Source organism: Myotis lucifugus, unplaced genomic scaffold (genome assembly GCF_000147115.1).
Source record: "Myotis lucifugus unplaced genomic scaffold, Myoluc2.0 scaffold_1357, whole genome shotgun sequence".
NCBI lineage: Eukaryota > Metazoa > Chordata > Mammalia > Chiroptera > Vespertilionidae > Myotis > Myotis lucifugus.
The window spans coordinates 42,812-64,558 of NW_005872405.1; the positions used below are offsets into that span (position 1 = coordinate 42,812).

The 21,747-nt window shown below is 37.2% G+C and overlaps 2 protein-coding genes across 6 annotated transcripts in view; one reads left to right on the top strand and one right to left on the bottom strand.

Annotated features, from left to right (window-relative positions):
• Window positions 1–3,684, top strand: part of SLC26A5 (solute carrier family 26 member 5) — a 42,672-nt gene extending 38,988 nt beyond the window's left edge. For 3 of the 4 annotated variants that reach the window (XR_002827476.1, XM_023748393.1, XM_006107698.3), the window contains 4 exons: window positions 475–582; window positions 1,473–1,673; window positions 2,239–2,293; window positions 3,307–3,684. Coding sequence is in view for 2 of the 4 variants with exons in the window: in XM_023748393.1 (XP_023604161.1) it covers window positions 475–582; window positions 1,473–1,673; window positions 2,239–2,293; window positions 3,307–3,494 (552 nt within the window). In the remaining 2 variants the exon portion in view is untranslated. The remainder of the gene's footprint in view (window positions 1–474; window positions 583–1,472; window positions 1,674–2,238; window positions 2,294–3,306) is intronic. The other variant, XR_002827477.1, reaches the window with a different exon arrangement.
• A 4,869-nt stretch (window positions 3,685–8,553) lies between these two features.
• On the bottom strand, window positions 8,554–19,880 carry LOC102424282 (26S proteasome regulatory subunit 7). 2 transcript variants are annotated; one of them, XM_006107700.3, is made up of 12 exons: window positions 19,862–19,880; window positions 19,192–19,229; window positions 18,744–18,825; window positions 17,809–17,908; window positions 15,036–15,167; window positions 14,565–14,637; window positions 14,102–14,197; window positions 12,776–12,940; window positions 11,577–11,664; window positions 9,517–9,719; window positions 9,328–9,424; window positions 8,554–9,241 (listed from the first exon to the last, which is right to left on the bottom strand). In XM_006107700.3, exons 5-12 carry the CDS (start codon window positions 15,044–15,046, stop codon window positions 9,084–9,086), a joined length of 891 nt encoding a protein of 296 aa, XP_006107762.2. In that variant the 5' UTR covers window positions 15,047–15,167; window positions 17,809–17,908; window positions 18,744–18,825; window positions 19,192–19,229; window positions 19,862–19,880; the 3' UTR covers window positions 8,554–9,083. The 2 variants fall into 2 exon arrangements, with proteins under 2 accessions (XP_006107762.2, XP_023604163.1); XM_023748395.1 differs by lacking the exon at window positions 17,809–17,908 and having other exon boundaries at window positions 19,862–19,879.
• Window positions 19,881–21,747: the final 1,867 nt, after the last annotated feature.

Below are 21,747 nucleotides of genomic sequence, written 5' to 3' on the forward strand. Positions count from 1 at the left end.
GTGTGTATATATATATATATATATATATATATATATATATATATATAAAACCTTTTGAAAAAAATTTTAAGAAAAGGTGAAAAAATAATTTTAGACTTCTTGCTCTTGGGATCATAGGAGTTTCTTTGGTCATGATTAGAACTTGATCCTACCCTGTCCAGTTTATAGGAAATCCTCACAATCAACCCAAAGTCTCTTAAATATAAGAATCTGAGAAATCTAAGTTTGAAAAATGCTACTTTAAATTCTCTTTAATACTTTAGCTTCTGTTTGGCTTGAATCAAGACCAAGAATAAGAAAACGTACTAAAATTCTTGTAATGAGGGAATAATTCAGTTCAGAGATCTGAGGGAAAGGTTTGGGGTGGTAACTTCGCATAGAAAACCATCAAATTGGGACATTTAAAGATTAATTGTATTTGGGGGGGTTCCTGGGAGCCAAGAAGTGATTTGCAAATATTGCTCTTCTGTAAAGACGGGAGTGAACCCAGCACTCATTATGGGAGCAAGAAGAAAGGCCATGAAGAAGTATGCTAAAGAAGTCGGGAATGCAAACTTAGCCAACGCAACCATGATCAAGGCGGTGAGTGGTCTCTTCAGTGTAATTTTCCCTTCTCTCTTGATTCATAGTGGCCCCCACCTTTATTCATGATTGAAATTTTAACACAACATGAAGTCCCTAAAATAAGAAAGCTTAGAAATAATCTAACTATCCTTTATGTATTAAAAATGCATGATAAAAAATAAAAATGCATGATAAGGTTAGTTATGAGAATGCTTCTGAAATAAGTAGTGATATAGGCTCAGGAAAACATTGTTGTTTGTTATTTCAGTAATCCTCACCCGAGGATATTTTTCCTTTAATTTTTAGAGAGATTGAAAGGGAGGGAGAAAACACAGAGAGAGAAACATAGATGTGAGACACATTTATTGGTTGCCTCCCATATGCCCCTGACTGGGGCCGGGATCAAGCCTGCAACCAAAGTACCTGCCCTTGACTGGAATTGAACTCAGGACCCTTCAGTCTGCGTCAGCTGTATCCACTGAGTAAAAGCAACTAGTGTGGAAAATATTGTTTTAAAAAGTAAACATCATACAGAACCTTAATAAATTTTATCATTAGTATTTAGCCATAGATTCATTCAGCTTATAGTCAAAAAGCTCAAAGGCTGGTTTTTACTGTCCAGGCTTATGGTAACTTATGGTCTATCATAAGTTAATAGAATTATTTTAGAAGTTAGGGGAAAATGGACTAAGAGTAGATTTCATTGAGCCAAAAAAAGGCAGATAAACTGTGCTAAAATTGAATATTATGCACACATTTTTTTGTCACATTACAAGGCTGGGATTTGGCAAATATTTTAGAAAAGATCTGGTATAGTCAGTAGCTTGAGACTCTAAAGACTAATTTTTCCTTATAACTCTCAGGACCAAAATACATAGAATTCTGGTGTGATTTAATTTTTGACACAGGATGGAGAAGTAGACGGGGAAGATGCTACGAAGACTGAAGAAGAGGATGATGAGATAAAATTTCCCCCAGTAGTCATCAAGACCACAATTCCTGAAGAACTGCAAAGATTTATGCCCCCAGGGGACAATGTCCACACTGTCATTCTGGATTTTACACAAGTCAATTTTATCGATTCTGTTGGTGTAAAAACTCTGTCAGGGGTAAGCATCATTGTGAACAAGTCATTTAATCTCTCTGTGCCCAGTTTTGCCATCAGTAAAAATCAGACAGTTGAACTTAGAGTCCCTTTTCGACGCTTAAACATCTTTTGTTGTTGTGTTTTCAACTTTTGATTATGGAAAATGTCAAAAATATTCAAAAGTAAAGAGCATAGTGTAATGAGCCCCCGCATAAGTATCACTCAGCTTCAACAATTATCAATTTATGATTAATCTTGTTTCACTTGTCCCCCACACCCACTTTCCCCTTCTCTTATTTTGAAGCGCATGCCAGTCATCACATCATCTGTAAATATTTCAGTACATATCAGACCTAAATAAAATTTAACAAGAATTCTTTGGTATCCCTAATTATCACTGTCCATATAAAAATCAAAAGAAATATACAATTTTTAAATAATTAGCTCAAAAATGCATCATTATTGAAGCAAAGTAGTTCAAGTGAATGCACTAGAGTGTCTTATATCAGTGACATACATATTGGTAAAAATAAACTTGCATTTGGCACAGTCAAGAGAAACTAAACTTTATTTCAACATTATTACAGATTGTAAAAGAATATGGAGATGTCGGTATTTATGTGTATTTAGCAGGATGCAGTGGTAAGTACACTTCTAGAATGAGGATAAATATTACCATTTTGATTTTCTTTCTTTTTTTCAGTAACTGCATTTGGAAATATTTCCCTCTAATTTTAGTTTTTAGTGAAAATGAAAATTATTCTCCTGAAAATCACTCTAAATCTAGCTTTGAAATTAGCCACTTACAGGCACTCCTGTCACTGGGCTCCTTGTGGCAGCCTCCTGAGCTGCAGTTGGTGGAGAGGAGCTAATAAACCATTGCTCTGGGCTGGTATATTTTTTAGTAATTATTTAATGGCTGCCATAAACGTACTTATATAAAATCATGTAGGTTTTTCTATACAATGCCTGCTTTCTTGTTTCATATTAAATTTTGGTTAGAACACTGCTTGAAAATGAACTCTACATAACAGCAAAAATAAAAACTGCTTGACAGTGTGCTCTGCAGGCAAACTGTGGAAGAACAGGCCCTCAGACCTTGGTGTGAGTGCAGAATGGAACAGCCTCTGTGGAGGCTCAAAATCGAAAACACATTTGCCTTTTAACCCAGCAAATCCAGCAACGTGCTACACACACTCAATAAGAAACACATACATGGTTAGTGGTCCCAGTACTGTCTCTGAAAACTGTTAATAGAGTGGAAAAGCTCAACTGTCAAACAAAAAGGACCAAGTAAGACAACAAGGCTACACCTATGAGATCGAATACCATGTAGTCATAAAAATTGAGAAGATTTAAATTTTTTAAATATTCAGGATAATATATAGTATGCTTTCTTTTGGGTGAGAAAAGGGGGGAAATAAGAATAAATGTTTATATATTTACTTACATTTGCATAAAGAAATACTGGAAAAATGCATTAGAAAATAATGAAAGTGGCCACCTGCGCCTGGGGGTGTGATGCCATGGGGACAGGAACTGGAGTGAGACTTTTATTACCATTCTAATATTTGAAGTCTACCAAAGTGGGTTTGTTTTTGATGTTCAAGACTGATGCCCAGAGTGCGGACTAATTTTCTTTTCCTATTTCCTAGCACAAGTTGTAAATGACCTCACGTCAAACTTCTTTTTTGAAAATCCCGCCTTAAAGGAGCTGCTGTTCCACAGTATCCACGATGCCGTCTTAGGGAGCCAGCTTCGCGAGGCGCTGGCTGAACAAGAAGCCTTGACTCCTCCGCCCCAGGAGGATGCGGAGCCCAATGCCACTCAGGCGGAGGCGTGAGACACTCAGCCCGGGATAGGGTATGAGCCTCTTCCAAAACGACTAATTTACACATTTTAAATACTAGACACGAGATTTTTTTTTTCTAAGAGTAAATACGAGTAGTCAAGGCTTGATTTGGAGGGTGAATGACGCATAGCAAGATGTATCTTACTTGTGTGGTTTTCTTTTAATTGGCTATTTCCAAGATGAATTGGCCTCTTCCCTGAATTTATTGTGCAGTGACATTTCTGTTACTTTTCAGTATTATCGTTGTCAGCTAAGCACTTAAGCATTTTTCTCTTTAAGCACTTTACCTACAGATCAGTTATGCTGTCACCAGACAGGTCGTGTTCCTTGCTTTTGTACTTGTTGCCCTACAGACTTTCTGTAATGAGAGTGATTGAACAGAGGTGGCATACCACGGTTTTCTAGTTCTTCTTTTGAAATAAATAAGCTTTCATTTTTACAGATGCAATATAAGTGCATTACAGAAAAACAGAAAAGCAAAAATGAGAAAATAAAACATGATACTGCCACCAAAAAATATCGCTAACAACTTAATGCATATCCCTCCATATCTTTATGAATATATATTTATATCTTTTAACCAAAATAAGATCATACGCCACACAATGTTCTGTAACCTGTTTTCTTCCATAAACAATTTCCATTTTCTCATTCCAGAACATTTTTACCATATTCAAATTTACCCCACTTGTCCCCAAATTTGTAGTTGGTTTGTCCAAACTAGTATCTATTCTATGACCTTCCACTATAACTGATCATGTCCCTTTAAGTCCTTTTAAGTCTATCTAGCACAGTCCCTTTTTTTAATGACATTGACTCGTTAAAGAGACTGGGGCAGTTGTCCTGCAGAATCCCATATTGCTAACGTGTCTACTTTCTTAAGGTGTTATTTAGCTTGTCCTTTTATATCCTGAACCACCTGTGATCGAGAAGTTATATCTAGAGGCCTCATGGATTTGAAAAAAAATTTTTTTTTGCTAGAATATATCCTAGATGAGACACATGCTTTAAATTGTATCACATCAGAAAACACATCATATCTAGTTGACCCTACCATTCAATGCTAAGATAAATCTACTAACAGTCTAATCCCCTCAATTACGTTTTCACCTTTGTGACTAGGAAGTTATCACCATGGTGTTCCTTTGGCATCTAATGAATTACCCAGGGGTTTTAACATCTGGTGATAATACTTGCCTAAATCAGTAAATGCTCAGGTTTGTGATTTTTTTTCCAATTTTCATATTCCTTCTGCATTTATTAGTTGGTGTTCCTATGTAAACTATAGCTTTCCTTCCTCGACTTGAGCTATTTAGTCATCCTTAAATACAGTTCTTACTAGAAAGGCAAGTTTATTTTTCCCTTTTACTATTAACTTCAAAAAAGTTGGTTTAACCCTGACCGGTTTGGCTCAATGGATAGAGCATCGGCCTGTGGACTGAAAGGTCCCAGGTTCGATTCGCGGGTGTGCAGGAGGCAGCTGATCAATGTTTCTCTCATTGATGTTTCTAACTCTCTATCCCTCTCCCTTCCTCTCAAAAAAATCAATAAAATATTTTTTTAAGTTGGTTTAATAAATAGAAGGTGACAAGTTAGGTTCATTATAAATATAGACTCGTGAATTCTTAATGTGTTTCAGTCTGTTATAGTTATTCTTTTGGTGCTAAAATGATCACAATTGTGACCAGTAGGAGCCCCTGGAAATGTTGTTTCTAATAGTGAAGTAGTCTTAAAGACCATGTATTTAACAAAACTAATGCCTTCGTATAACTTAATATTTTCCTTAGAAGTCCAGAAGAGTTTTCCGTTAATTCTTCATCAAACTCAGTCATAAGCCTATGAATGAGCAAAATGCTTATTTCAAGCACTCTTTAAAATTGTTCCAAAGGAGTGGGGGAGACTATTAAGTTATTGTTATAGTCGTAACAAATCACTCTAATTCAAAGCACAAGTATTAGCTAACCTGCCTAAAGCCTCCTATGCTAAGCCTCCTATGCTAAGATTTCCTGCTAATAGTCAGTTTGCCTTCTTTTAAAAAGTTTTCTTATTGACTCCTTGTCTTAGTTTTCATGAAGAAAACACGCAGGAGAAAAGTGGTCAGATGCCAGGAAAGAACTGTGTGAGCATGGGTCTACTCAAAAACAAACACTATGGTTTGTTTGCATTAACTCCCATGAGGCTTCTCAGTAACTTTACTAATTTAATTCAAAGTAGACTCCTCCCTTTTAATCAACTATTTCCCTGCATCTAAAGTGAAATTAGATTTACATGCAGTTATTTCCTTGGCTATCATCACACGCAAGATCCGATACATCTGCATTCTGATACAGACTGCCTTCTGAAAAAGCATGTAGCTGTAGAACCTCACCTTATACTAGAAACTTTTATAAAAGGGCCTGCATCATTTCAACCATTAAAGTAGAACCTAAGGATTGTAGGCAATATTATGAAATAGTTCATTGCATATTCCTTAGCACCAGCCTTCAACAAATGCTTTGCACATAATAGTGACTCAAGCCTTAGTTGTTGATAGGTTGAAAGTGTACAAAAAAAAATCTTTGTATCTTACAAACATATATTTTTTCTGTCCTTTAATGTTTAACCTATTTTAAATAGAATTCTACCATGTACATAAAAAGCACTTGTCTTACTGATGGGAAATTTTTTCAGTATGCCTCTGAGAATCTAAGAATGCATTTCAAAATGTATTTTATCTTTATGTAAATATTTTGGAATGGTTCACTTAGAATTATTTCATATAGTGGAAAATTTCTTGACCCTTTTTTACTTAGTCACGTTTTGTCTCTACCTTCTTTCTGGATTTTAATAGCTGCTAGTGTATGCCTGTTTTTCAGCCCTGGTTCAAATTCAGATTCTTACTGCCCTGTCAAAATGGGCATAATGGACATCGATAAATACAGGACTAGCCTTTCTTACGGTAGTAGGGGAAAACCGTTTTCAGGAAGGTCCCATATAGAGAAATGCTTTGTCTTTCTCAAATCCTGCATAATATGACAGTGGTTGATCTCTACCTCATGGATGGATGGAATGTTTGAGAACAATGTGAACCGGGCCTCGGGAAGCTAGCTCATGTCATAGACACTGTGTACTCATATGGCAGCTGATGGTGGGATCCCAATTGCCAATCTCATCTGCAGTGGGATTCGGAGAAACAGTGAAGGATATGAACCCTCTGCAAGCCCTGGAGTAGCTCCGTGGTAGTTTTCAGGTAACATCTCAATATCCACTCCGTGTGGTTTGATCCTGTACCCTTACCTGTTTCACAGAGAAAGGAGGTGCTTGCCTCCAAAGGTACCTTTTGAGAAAATGAGTCTGCCCTCCTGTGTGCCTGGAGGGCCAGCAAACACAGATAATTTGCCCTGGAGTGAGTAGGTGTTTTTTTTGTTTTGTTTTAAGGGGTGGGGGTGGGGGAGGGGGGGTGTGCCCTTGTGTGGGAATGGTATGTGGGAAGGCTTTATCTCCTATGTCTGCCCCTTTAAAGATAGTAAGTCCATTTAAATTCTAAGATCCAGTAAACTTACCTGGTGTGAGCCTGTATGTTTTAGTGAGTGCAAAAGTGCTGTTGGTCCTTTTTAGTGTACCTTTCAGGAATGCGTTTAGGATTCAGTATGTTTAGATTCTTGATAATATGGTTTGAGTGCTGTTAAAAGTTGATATGAGAACTGATAGAAGTATTATCTAATTCTCCAAACATAACCAAAATGCATGCAATGGTTTGAAGCCCCTCATATCCCAACAAAATGTTCAAAAGCTAGCTGCCTGCTTACTGACTTGGATGTGACCAAGTTTGAGCATCTCACAAATCCATCTTGCCTTTGAAAAGCTTACCAACTTTTTCATTATACTGGTATACAGCATTTACTTTATGTAACAGATGAACCTGACCTTTGTGGAAATTATATTTTTATAAATCTGATCACATTTTTAAGTATTACTCCAGTATTACTTTTCTAGTCATCAACCCTTTGTATTCTGATTTATCTATCAGCACCCTGGCATGTATAAACATCTCTCTACATAGATATACACATGTACATGTGCATTTTAGGTGAAGGGAATACTGGTGAATGTAAATTTTATGTTTTTAAATATGGTATAAGCATGCTAATCTAGAAAATGTTGATTCTATCTGCATATACATGCCTGGGTAGAAACACCCATGTTTTTCAAATAATTTATTGTATATTTGATGCGTGGCCAGTTAGATTTTTGTCCTGAAACTGAGATATCAAGATTGAGCTTATAACATGTTGGGCCTGAGTGAGGGCAACATATCCAATTTGAGTTGTCTCAAATTGATACATGTGATGTATGTGGCTATATGAAAAAGTGGTAAGACTTCAAAGAGCATATTCTAAATGCTTACATTTATCAAAATGTTAGAGCAAACCATTTCTAGGTTCTGCTTATATTTTATACCTTATGAAAGACTAGGGCAGGCTTAGGGGGAAAAAATTTCTGATAAATTTCACAAAAATGAAAAATAAAAAAAGGATGTGGTTGGATTTTATGAATAAAGGGCTTTAATTTTTCTGTTTGAAAACTTTCCATGTTTTAAATATTTCAATGTAATACAGCATTTTCTATGTTGTCAACTTTTGTGAATTAAACTGTATCCACCTCTATTTTGCATTACTTATGAATACTGAACTGCAATAAAAACATTCTTTATTGTGCTTGAGTCTCAGAATTTGGGGGAAGGAGGGAATTGTGGAAGGGGTTTGGTGTTGTTTGCACAAGAAATTTTAAAGAAGTCTGTTAAAATTTCAATGCAACTTATATTTAATACCAAAATTTAAACCATTAATTTATAAAATGAAAAAAGTACTTATCTGTACAAAGCCAATTCTGGATTTTCTAAATTAGATTATGTGTATATACTTTTTTGATTTCACTGTAAATCAATTCTTCTTGATTAATTTGAAATTAAGTCAAATTAAAATCAACAATTAAAATCAATTCTTAATTTGAAATCAAGTCAAATAGCAAAGCAGAACATATTACATAAGATGCTTCTTCCACTCTAAAAAACATTTGACCAAAGCTTTATTATGCAACGCAGTAGGGAGAAATCATGGAAATGCATGTGGTCATGTGCCCAGATGAGCTATTCTGATGAGGGCACAATAGCACGCTGGTTAGGAGCACAGAGGATAGAGCTGATAAACTTGGACTTTAATCCCAGCTCTGCAACAAGTCAATTTGGTAGGCAAGTTTTTGCATTCATTAGATCAAGATCCATTAGATCTACCTCACTGGGCAGATGAGGGTATAAGGACATATGTACAGCACCCAGCCAATATATGCCTAAGACATACATGCTCTAAGCAAGCACTTTAGGCTATGAAACCCTTAAATGGTAGTGGATCAAAAAATAACGCACACTGTAATAATCTTTTGTGCCTAATGATACTAAATATCACCTTTTATTATACTACAGAGAAAAAGTATCTGAAAAAAACATTTTAAAACCATTTATTTTTTGTGTGAAATGGTTATTAACAAGTCTATAAGCTTAGGATTCCAATTAAAAGAAGTGTTTTCATGAAAGCTCAGGGCTCAGTTGTATGTCATGTAGCGGGGAGTAGCACTGAATTTGGCATAGGACTTAATGACCTTATTTACAGCTTCCAAGAAATCCTTCTCAGTAGCTATTTTTCGCCGGGCTCTGATGGCAAACATACCAGCTTCTGTGCAGACACTTCTAATCTCAGCACCTGTCAAACAAAAAGAAAATAACAGGCTTCATTAAAGCAGCCTGGACAGACAGACCAGCAAATATAAACAAGACCTTTCAACCTACCAGTGCTATTCGGACACAGTCGTGCTAACAATTCAAATCTGATATCTCTTTCAACACTCATTGAACGCGCATGGATTTTAAAAATGTGAGTCCGGCCCTAAAAACAGGGGAATTGAAAAATATTACAATGGAAAACATCACAGGAAGAAAAATGTCAAAAATCGCTTTTCTAGGAAATGGTTTTCTGACCTCTAGATCAGGTAAGCTAAATTCAATCTTCCTGTCCAGTCTCCCTGGCCTCATCAGTGCTGGATCCAAAGTGTCAGGTCTGTTAGTGGCCATCAGTACTTTAATGTTGCCGCGAGGATCGAAACCATCCAGCTGGTTGATCAATTCCAACATCGTTCTCTGTACTTCATTGTCACCTCCAGCACCATCATCAAAACGAGCCCCTAAGACAAAAGGAAACTTATCTGGTCACAGGAGCACTAGCATAACCTGAAAGTACTGTTACTCTCAGCTCAAATCATGCCCTCCAGGGCAAGTGAATTCCAACTTTAAGCAAATCCTACAAGAACTGCCTGATTTTCACAAAACTAATTATAAAGTGAATCTTTCAAAAGGCTTGTCATAGATTTATTTAACATAGACTTCATTAAAGTATTTTTTGCCCTAGCCGGTTTTGCTCAGTAGATAGAACGTCAGCCTGCGGACTGAAGGGTCCCAGGTTCGATTCTGGTCAAGGGCACATGCCCAGGTTGCAGGCTTGATCCCAAGTAGGGGGCATGCAGGAGGCAGCCAATCAATGATTCTCTCATCATTAATGTTTCTATTTCTCTCCCTCTCCCCTCCTCTCTGAAATCAATAAAAATATTTTTTTAAATAAAAATAAAGTATTTTTTAAATCCTCTTCAAGGAACTTTGTTTTGAAATCACTCAAAACACCTGTTGTTTAACAATGTACACCAAGACTAGGCAGAGAATACATGAAACACCCATAATGTAAGAAACTGCCATACTCTTCCACATTTCTCAAAACTCTTCTTAAAAATAAGGTTAGCGCCATAATACAGTAGAAATATAACTTACACTATCACACTATTTTGGATACATTAATGTACTCTCAGATAAATGCCTGTCTCATTTCAACCAAAATAGCAAAAACAAAACCAAACAAAAAATAAGCCTCCAAGTATATATTTTCATTTTAAAATTATAGAGATACATACTGTTGTATTAGCATATTATGTACAAAATAACACAAAAAATTAAAAATTAAAAAATAAGATTAAAATTAAATAAGGAAAAATTGGTAGTATTTTCTTCCTGCACCCTAGTACTGTTTTAAAATATATTTTATTGATTTTTTACAGAGAGGAAGGGAGAGGGATAGAGAGTTAGAAACATCGATCAGCTGCCTCCTGTACACTCCCTACTGGGGATGTGCCCGCAACCAAGGTACATGCCCTTGACCGGAATCGAACCTGGGACCCTTCAGTCCGCAGGCTGACGCTCTATCCACTGAGCCAAACCGGTCAGGGCCCTAGTACTGTTTTATACACAACCCACCTTGGAAAGCATAACTTCAGAGCATCCTGACATTGTAAGGCTTATGGCTTATTCCAATGACACTATAAAAATTACTTCAAGATCACCACGCTGCATCAATATACTGGGCTCAAGTTAACCACTTGAAGACATTAACTACAGCCTGTCCCAATTCCACAACGTCCACCCAATATAAAAGCAAGACTCTAGATAACCTAACCACAGTCCCCTAACTGTTACAAGGTCCACTCTATTTTCAAGTCATTTTTATCACTAAGTTCCTTAAATAAAAAATGTCTGGCCATATGAGACTTCTCCCTAGTAAGGATTATTCCTCTTATAGACTATAACAACAGTCAAGGCCTACAGAAGTTTCGTTTTCAAAATCTATCACACTACTTTACAACTCAAAAACCCATAAAATAAGCAGGGCAGGAATTATGCCCATTATAAGATGAGCAAACTTAGGCTCAAGAGTTAGTTAAAACAAGTGGTCTAGACCGCACAGTTAATAGTGTATTTCATCAGGTCTATGAAGCCAACAGTAACAATACTTACGTACACTTTATGAAATACCAGCACCAATTAAATTATGCCCCAGTGCTTTCTTATCACATTAAGTGAAGTTGTATCCCAAGTTAGGAATTGTTCAAGTGTGAAAATATGTCACATGAATGAAATTAGGAAAGTACAAAGATAAAGACTTTGAAAAATAGCAAAGTTATATAACATTTCTTTTTACTTTAAAATACCATCCATACCTCCAATAGCATCAATTTCATCAAAGAAGATGAGGCAGGCTTTTTTTGTTCTGGCCATTTCAAAGAGCTCTCGAACCATTCGCGCCCCCTAATGGGAAAAATAATTTGTTAATTTAGAGTTAATTTTTAAATCTTCAAGAATATAATAAAAAGTTATACAATATTGCTGAAAGTATCCTCAACTATTATTATCCCAGGCTTTTTCCAAAAAACAACAACTGAAGTTTGTTACCTATTCCATCAACCATCAAATTAACCTTATTCATGTTAAATTAATCTTATTAGCCTTAAGTAATTTTATGCCTAGTAAATAGCCAATAGCTGTAAGACCTGAAGAGGTCAAATTAATTAATAAAGCCACCATTTCAATCAGTAACACCCGAGGAAATAAAAGCATTTGACTTATCACTTGGCATTTCTGATCACTGAATTTGATTTGTAAGTGTTGCTCAGACACTAAACGTACTGCATAGCTCAATTCATGCAGTTCCTTTTCTAATTCTTACTGTAAGTATTCTAATCATTAACACTTCAGATACAATATATATACAGCCCTAGACTTACTCTCTAATGAAAAAATCTGTGTGTGTGAGAGAGAGAATGTGTTGTGAGTATAGATAGATGCTCCATGTTCTTTCTTTCTCAGTAGACCATAAAAGGTTGGCCCGAAAGCAAAAGCACACTTCTGAATGCATTCACCAGGCATTTCTGGGGTATTTCTCTTACCAAATTTGTAGAAAAAGTCATATTTCTGAGGAGGATGCATGGTAATTAAAAATGTTAAACAGGCCCTAGCTGCTTTGGCTCAGTGGATAGAACATCAGCCTGCGGACTGAAGGGTCCCAGGTTCGATTCCAGTCAAGGGCACATGCCTTGGTTGCGGGCTCGATCCCCAGTATGGGGTATGCTGGAGGCAGCCGATCAATGATTCTCTTTCATTGATGTTTCTATCTCTCCCTCTCTCTTCCTCTCTGAAATTAATAAAATAAATAAATAAAAATAAAAATGTTAAGCAGTTGTTTATTTCCAAATGACCACAAGGGAAAGCTGGTGGCTTTTACATCTACTAATTACAATCCATCAATCAAGAAATTTCAGGTCTTAATCTTTCTATGTGAAACTGCCATTTAAATTTCATCCCTGCTTTATAAATTTTTCACAGAGCTACAAATTCTTTGATTATGATCAATTTACTTTACCTCACCGACATATTTCTGCACAAGTTCAGATCCAATAACTCGAATGAAGCAAGCATCAGTCCTGTTAGCAACTGCCCGAGCACAGAGTGTCTTGCCTGTACCCGGTGGACCAAAGAGCAGCACGCCCTTGGGAGGCTCAATGCCAAGGTTAACAAACCTCTCTGGCTGTGATGGAGACACAATATTTATAATTATCACTCACTTCCGTATAATAAAAATAAGACTACTTCTACATCAATATATTTAAACCAAAACTATTAAGTCCATAATCTATATACTTGACCTAATAAGAACTTTACTTATTCTAAAATATAAGATATAAACTAGACTCATATCTATAATAATAAAAGGGTAATATGCTAATTGGACCAGACGTCATTCCAGACATCCTTCGGACAAAGCTGGGGCTGAGAGGGAAGCTCGGGTCCCGGGTGCCTGCCGGGGGCCAGAGGAAAGCCCGGGTCCCGGGTGCTGGAGGGAAGCTGGTGCTGGCAGCCGGGGGAAGGAAGGCCTACTCTTGCATGAATTTCGTGCATCGGGCCTCTAGTAGATACATAAGGCTGAATGGCTTTTAAAGGCATTTCTACTATCCAGGCTTAACAATTCTTTTTTTCTAATTTTAAAATAATTGCAGTGTTTAAAGAACAAAAGTAGCCCTAATCGGTTTGGCTCAGTGGATAAAGCATCAGCCTGCGGACTCAAGGGTCCCAGGTTCAAGTCCGGTCAAGGGCATGTACCTTGGTTACGGGCACATCCCCAGTAGGGAGTATGCAGGAGGCAGTTGATGGATGTTTCTAACTCTCTATCCCTCTCCCTTCCTCTCTGTAAAAAAATCAATAAAATATATTTTTAAAAAATAAAAATCATCATTCTCCCCTTTTAAAAAAAAATAAAAATAAATAAATAACAAAAGTATTTTCTGGTATTTTATATACTAGTCTTCCATTATCATCCCAAGTTTACTTCAATTCCATTTAAGCTCTTTTCTTCTTGACATCATTCAAGCACACAGTTTCTTCTACAATAAACTATAACATATTTAACAAACTGCTAAAGGTTATACGTCAACCTCCTGTGTCACTAAAAGTAGAAAATCTTTCTCTTTTTTTAATTGGCTTGACCACTCAATCCTTTTGCTTTCTCTTCTGGAACTTACCTATTCTCCACACCTTTACCCTCTATCCTCTATCCCCTCAAAAATTTCCATTAAGGATATTATAAAATACAAAAAGCTACCTAATAAATAGGCAATTTTAGTGCACAGCGTACAATAGGCTATCATATCTTTATACAAAGAAATTTAAAATGCAACACTCAACCACTTACATGAAGTAGAGGGGTTTCAACTACTTCTCGAAGTTTCTCAATCTGTTCCTTACAGCCACCCACATCACTGTATGTGACATCAGGTTTTTCCTCTACCTAAGAGAGGGAAGAAAATGCACAACATATAGCCACAGATTTCTGAATACTAGTCCAAAAGTCCTATCTAGTAGAGTAGACCCAATACCCTAAAGAAAAATCAAATTTATACCAAGTAATAATTTTTTTAAATGGAATATATTGCCCAGTGCACTAGAACCACTTGCTATATTACTTATGATATTGAGAGATAAACTAGCAAAAACTAATAAAGACTTTCTCAACTGAAAAGTGGTTTAGAAAATTTGGGCAAATCAATACATACCCACATATTAACAATAAATATCAGTTAAAGTTTCAAACTTTCTTGAGATGGATGCAGTTGTATTCTAAGTCATGCCATTTCTTTTTCCCCATAGTTTCTTACCTGCATCATGGTAACTGTTGGGTCAATCTTAGGAGGCAGTGGAATGTGAATTTGATACTTATTTCTGTCCACACTAAAAAGGTAAAAAAGATACTAAGATATTCAAAAAACTTTCTAAGTGAATTATGTATTCTGTAAACATGAATTACATTAACTCGATCCTTATAACTATCCTCCACTTACACCATGTTACCTTAAATAGGCTGGCAAACTCAACTCTCAAATTCTGCATTTACTTTATGACATTTGAAGTCATTCAGTAAAAGCCATAGTGGGGGTGGGGGGAAAGAGGAAGGTGGGAGGTCAGGAAGTGGATGCAGAACAAAGGATGTTCAAACGGAAGTACTCTGCTAGATCATCCCTTGGTATTCCATGGCAACCAGTACATTCATTCAAAAGAAAGCCACGGATGTGAATGTGACATGGTATCTTTAATGAAAAATGAGTATTTATTATATATAGTAATCTTACCCAACTCTCATCCCTTCTTCAATGTCAGTAGGTGCTACCTGATCACTGAGGTCCACCACAAACTTGGCAAACTGCTTCACGTTGATAATGTACTTTGGGTCCTCCGAATCAGCATTGATTATCTTTGTACATCTAACACAGCAAAAGACTCGATTAGAGTAAGGAACCGAAACCACTAATAACGAATTCAAGTAACTAGATTCTCCCCTGAGCATGCAGCACACTAATGAGCAGGTGTAAACTAGAACTACAGAAACTGGGCCACTGGTAAAAGATCCTTTTCTATAGAATATGCTTAATTCCAAGGGCCCACACAAATTAAGCCAAGCCATAACATTTTTAAAAGATACATACCTCTGGAAATTTAACCCAAATATTTCATCATCAGGAAGTTCTCTGATTTCTTGACTTTCATAACTCTATTACTTTATTAGTGATACTTCTCTATGTCTTAAGTCAGCAATTTTCAACTGGCGTGCCACAAGAATTTTTAAAACATGCAGTACCCGACTATTTAGTCAGAGGCACTGACCTTTTTTCCCTTAGATTGTCAAATAAAAAAATGCCAACAGCCAACACAACAAAAGCCATCCAGTTGAATGAATAAAAAGTATACCTTTTTTTGTCCAATCAGCAAATACAGTTTTTGGTGTGCCACAGAATTTTAGTAATTAGTTTGTGTGCCATGAGATGAAAATGGTTGAAAACCGCTGTCTTAAGTTACTTTCCTTTTTATTTTCCCTATCAGAAGACAGTCATCTTGTCTTACACTAAGTAATAAATGTTTTTCCATTCTTTCCTGAGTTTATACAACGATTTTTATTGTTGTTGCAGTTTTTAACTTAAATGTATTTTTTTTAGGTGTGACACATGAAGGCAAATTTATAATTATGTGTACATTATATAGAAAGTACTCTACTGCCTTTCCTCTTCTATATTATTTGTGTACTGAAAAAAAAACAAAAGACAGAACTCATGTTAGAGAGAACTCATGTCATAATCTGTAACAACAAATACAGGGAAATGCAAGTCTCTGGAGTATGCATACAGGTAGCACGAACAGTAAGGTAAAGATGTTTTGTCCTTGAAGCATTAACTGTGTGACAAAACTGTTTCCTGTTACTAGCCAAGGTCTACCAGGGAGGTAGAATTACATATATAAAAGTATTTTATCACTACTTTATCTGACAGACCATGCCAACACTGTATGCACAGATACGGATTTTTTAATCCACAGCTGAAAAGGTATAGACCAGGGGTGGGCAAACTTTTTGACTCGAGGGCCACAATGGGTTCTTAAACTGGACCGGAGGGCTGGAACAAAAGCATGGATGGAGTGTTTGTGTGAACTAATATAAATTCAAAGTAAACATCATTACATAAAAGGGTACGGTCTTTTTTTTTTTTAGTTTTATTCATTTCAAACGGGCCGGATCCGGCCCGTGGGCCGTAGTTTGCCCACGGCTGGTATAGACTATACAGGGACCTCAACTTCCAGAATGGTGAGGTAAGAACCTTTGAAAGTATGCTCCTCCTTGAACGTTAAGTGAATGCTGGCAAAAATAGTTAAAAAAAAAAAAAAAAAAAAAGCAAGAACGATTAGCATATTAGAAGAGCAATCCTAGAGGTCCAATATTCAAATGACAAAAGTCCAAAATAGAGGACTTCTATTATTTGGATATTAGAAAATGGAAAGAAGGAAATTATTCAAATAATTTCAAGGAAATGTGCCATCCTGAAGGCCATGAGAGCCCAGCATCGTGGGTGTAAATGCACCAACATCGAGGCACATCATCATGACATTTCAGAACAAGTGACAACAAGAGAAGACCCTACAATTTTCAAAGGAAAAACAGGTCACATATACTGAACTGAGAATCAGAATGGCTTGAGACTAACACTACAGATGGAGGACAATGAAACGATGCCTTCAGATTTCTGAAGGAGAAAAAGCTTTATACCAGCCAAGACATTTACAGACATGTACGGTCTCAAAATATTACCTCCTAAATGACCCTCTTTCATGAAGCTACCAGAGAATATGGCCCATCTAATGAGGGTAAGAGTAAACCAAAAAGAGCTGGTACACAAACAATAGGAGAGAGGCAAAGGGAGCCTCCAGAGTAAGAAATGACAGGATTGTGAGTCAACAGGCGTAAAGGGCAACTGGTCCAACTGAAGCAGGTCAGAAAGTGCTGGGGAAGATCAACCTGAGAGACGCAGCAGTGCACCTGAGCTATACATGAGGGAAAACCGGATGGAGATGGACCTACTGCATCTGAAGAGCAGTGTAGACAATCAGGAGAAATTGAGGGGTTTAGTGATATACATACAAATTATGACAAGTAAAAAAAAAGTGGTCCAAGAAAGGAAAAGTAATCACAATTTACTTCCTGGCTCTTTATGAATAGGGTTTATTTAGCCATGATTATGCTGAATACTGATCTAACCTAAATTTTAATATAACTACATTAGGAGGATGTTGGGACAGGAAGCCATACAGCAGGATGAAGAGGACCAAACTACTTTCGGTATTTGTTATGTCTGAGAAAGGGACAGTGGGACAGCGAAGATGGAAGGGAAGATTCACATTTGCCCTGCATCTTTCTGTATCACTTTGAATCTTTTATATGATTATGGCTTCACCTATTTCTTGAATAATTGTTTAAGGTATACACTTTTAACCCCAGATACTTTTGTAGAAAGCTTTATTTACTTGGAATTTAGAATGAACATTATACCTGAGACTCAAATAAATTTCCACAGGACATACCTCGCAACCTGCAAAGGCTGTTCACTCTGGAGTGTTTGCTTATCTGCAGCCAAATCCCAGAGTGCTGGTGGGGCCAGGCCAGTGTCAGACTCTTTAATACCTACATAAAGAGATTATAAAATTCACTAAAATGTAAGCATCACTAAAGCAAACTTTCTCAACCTCTGCACTAATGACATTTTGAACTAAATAATTTGTTGCGGAGGGTGTCCTGTGCATTATAGGATGGTTAGCAACATCCCTGACACTAGCCACTAGATGCCACTGGCACCGTCTCCCCCTCAAGCCCTGAGAATCAAGACTATCTCCAGACACTACCAAATGCTCTGAGGGATGGAGGGGGCAAAATCACCCAGCTGAAAACTGCTGCCCTAAAATAGTCATAAGCCAAAACTTTAATAACATATTTGACATTTTTTGTGGTCAAATATTATAAAATGTCACCACTGAAATTCCCAAGAAAAGTTTCCAATCACTAGGCAATAGCCCACTTACTTCAAGGAGTACCATGTGAGATCATATTTTTATTCAATAAGAAACTTTAACTGGTTTTAAGAGTTTATTAAAGCCCTAGCCGGTTTGGCTCAGTGATAGAGCATTGGTCTATGGACGGAAGGGTCCCGGGTTCGATTCCGGTCAAGGGCACATGCCCAGATTTCAGGCTCAATACCCAACGAGGGGCGTGCAGGAGGCAGCCAATCAATGATTCTCCCTCATCATTGATGTTTCTACCTCTCCCTTCCTCTGAAATCAATATAAAAATTGTTTGTAAAAGGAAGTAAAAGAGCTTATTAAATGAGATCAAATTTCTTAAAAGATAGGGATGATAATTTTTTAAAATCTGTAATTCATGAAAGAGCAACATATATATTTTAAATTCTTTGATATGATTAATACATTACATTTAGAGAGAGGAAACATAAATTAAATTATACCAGTGAGCTCATTAATTTTCTTGAGAAGTTGTTGAATGTCATCTTCAACCTGCTTGATCTGCCTAGAGTAAGTGCTCTGACCCTAGGAGATAAAGTTCAGTTTAATTGGAGTATCAAGAAATCAACAATTTATTAAACTACAAAAACACTTAACAGTTCATACATTTCACGTACAGTAAATATTTGTGTAAATTGTTTCAAATATCTTTCTACAGAGTTCCACATTTTAATTACAAACAGTATAAAAATAATGTTTAAACTTAGACACACTGAATATTTACACTCTGATTTATTCTAGATAGAATCTGTAAAAAGGTGACTTTATTTCAGTAAAGATTACTATAAACTTCTAGATATTCTCTTCTAATTATTTTGGAAGAGCAATACCAACAATAGTTCTTATTTCAACATAAAACATCTATATTTTGCAGACACTGAAAGGACTTACATAAGTTTTCAGCAAGGCGATATCACCCTCATCCAAAGCTGGAAAAAAGAAAGAAAACACATAAGATTCAAACAAAAGGAATTAGAGCTAACAATTCTTCTCTGTTCAAATCCAAAGCTCATTAGTTGAGTGAGAAAAAATGTGCAAAGTTGTAATGATCTAACTACAACCTTCAAATAGTTGCTGGAATGCTGGATAACTGGGTGAAGGTGGATTTAAAAGAATACACAGCCTGGCTGCTGGCGAGTCTCAAAGAGATGTGATCCATTAAGAACAGGCAGCCCAAAGAACAGCTTGAGAATCAAAACAACCTGACACTAGTCCCAACAAAGTCAAGCATTTGCTAAGTAACCTTGGAAAAATCATTTAATCTCTGAGCACCAGTTTTCTCATCTGAAAAATAGCGACAATGGTCCTTTCCACCACGAGAAGACAGAAGATGCCTGTCTGCAACCTGGAAGAGGGCTCTCACCAGAACCCACTTATGCTGACATCCTGACCTCAGACGTCCAGCCTCCAGAACCAATCAGACCACCAGATACCTGCATCCAAGAAAGGACCTTCACCATGACGCCACGCCCCCCCCGCCCCCCGCAGAGTTCATCTTGCACAACAAAGTTAAATCCAAAATTACATAACTTATAGCAAAGCACATAAAAAGTGGCTTTACCCCTTGGCCAGGTAATTCAGTTGGTTAGAGTGTGTGTTCTCCTGATATGCCAGGTTGCAGGTTCGATCCCAGGTCAGGGCACATATAGTATAAGAAACAATCAACGGCCTTAGCTGGTTTGGCTCAGTGGATAGAGCGTCGGCCTGCGGACTGAAGGGTCCCAGGTTCGATTGCAGTCAGAAACACATGCCTGGGTTGTGGGCTTGATCCCCAGTATAGGGGGCATGCAGGAGGCAGCCGATTAGTGATTCTCTCTCATCACTGATGTTTGTTTGTTTCTCTCTCTCTCTCTTTCTCCCCCCCCCCATCTTCCTCTCTGAAATCAATAAAAATATATATTAAAAAAATCAATGAATGCATAAAGAAGTGAAACAACAAATCGATGTTCTCTCTCAAAAAAATACATAAATAATGAAAAATAGAGATAACAATTTATCCTCACAGTGTTGCTATAAGATTACATAAAATATGAAGAGCATAAAATACTATACACACGTTAGCCACTAACTGTATCCAAGGGGTAAATTTATTACCTCGGTGACAGAATATCACACCCAGAGAAGTACACAGAAGGAATGTTAAATCTCTGTAACTAAGTTTTCCATTAGGTGACTGAGTACCTCTGAGGTTTACAGTGGCCTAAAATATTTTCAAGGGAAAGAGGAGAATATGAGATGAACCTAGAGAGGGAATGCTCTTTCTTTGAGGAGAGTTTGGAAACAGGGAAGAAGGGCACTAGGAGAGGCTGAAGTTATTTAGAGAGGGAAGAATTAGAGAAAAGAGGAAAAAACACCTTAAGAATGCTTTAAAATAGTCTATAAGGAACAAAAAACAGCATAAAGATGAGACTACATAAGGGCCTATGGGGAAATTGTGTATGAAAATGGTGTGCATGTCTCATGCACTGTGTGTAAAAGCGTACAGTCTCCAGGAGACTAATTTGGCCGTTTCTATCAAAATTACAACTCCATTTCTAAAATGTGTCCTACAGCTTGTGTTTGTGCATGTAGTAAAAGTTACATGAACAAGGTTACTCACTGCTCTATAACGGCCAACAGACTGGGAGAAAAATGTCCATGAATAATGATTAATTTTATACATTACACCCCCAAAACTGGAATACTATGCAGATGCAGAGAGACATAACACTGACTCCATATAATATGAACTTATTTCGTACTAGCTGGTTTGGCTCACTGGATAGAGTGTCGTCCTTCGAACTGAAGGGTCCCAGGTTCGATTCCGGCCAAGGCCATGTACCTTGGTTGGGGGCACATCCCCAGTAGGGGGAGTGCAGGAGGCAGCTGATCGATGTGTCTCTCATCGATGTTTCTGACTCTCTATCCCTCTCCCTTCCTCTCTGTAAAAAATCAATAAAATATATTTTAAAAAAATATGAACTTATTTCTAATACATATTAAAACTGAAAAGCAAGATGTACAGCATGCTGCATTTATGTAAAAAATAAAATACATGAGCAAAATTGCTAGCATATGCACAGAAAATGTCTATTTGCTTCTGTGTAAAAGGGGTGGCTGGGGCCAGGGCTGAGACAATTGTCAATATATCTTTTTTTCTCCCTTTTGAGTAAAGGTATCATCAAGTTAAAGGAATTTTTTTTTTTTAAGAAAATTATGTTTCAGGACCCTGGCTCTGCGGTAGGCAGTTAGACAAACATGAGCAGAGCAAGGGTGATGGGTCAGGTACAGAAATTCACCAGGGCAGAAAGCCCTGGGTGCCTAACAGAGGACAACTGTAGGGTAGGACCGTGCCCCCAGTGTGACCTTTCCTCCCCTTGCATATCCCTGGTCAAGCGTTTGGACCCCCTGACCTTTCCTCCCGGGAGCGCCCAGGCCCAAAAAGGCAACAAAACCAGACCAGGCACC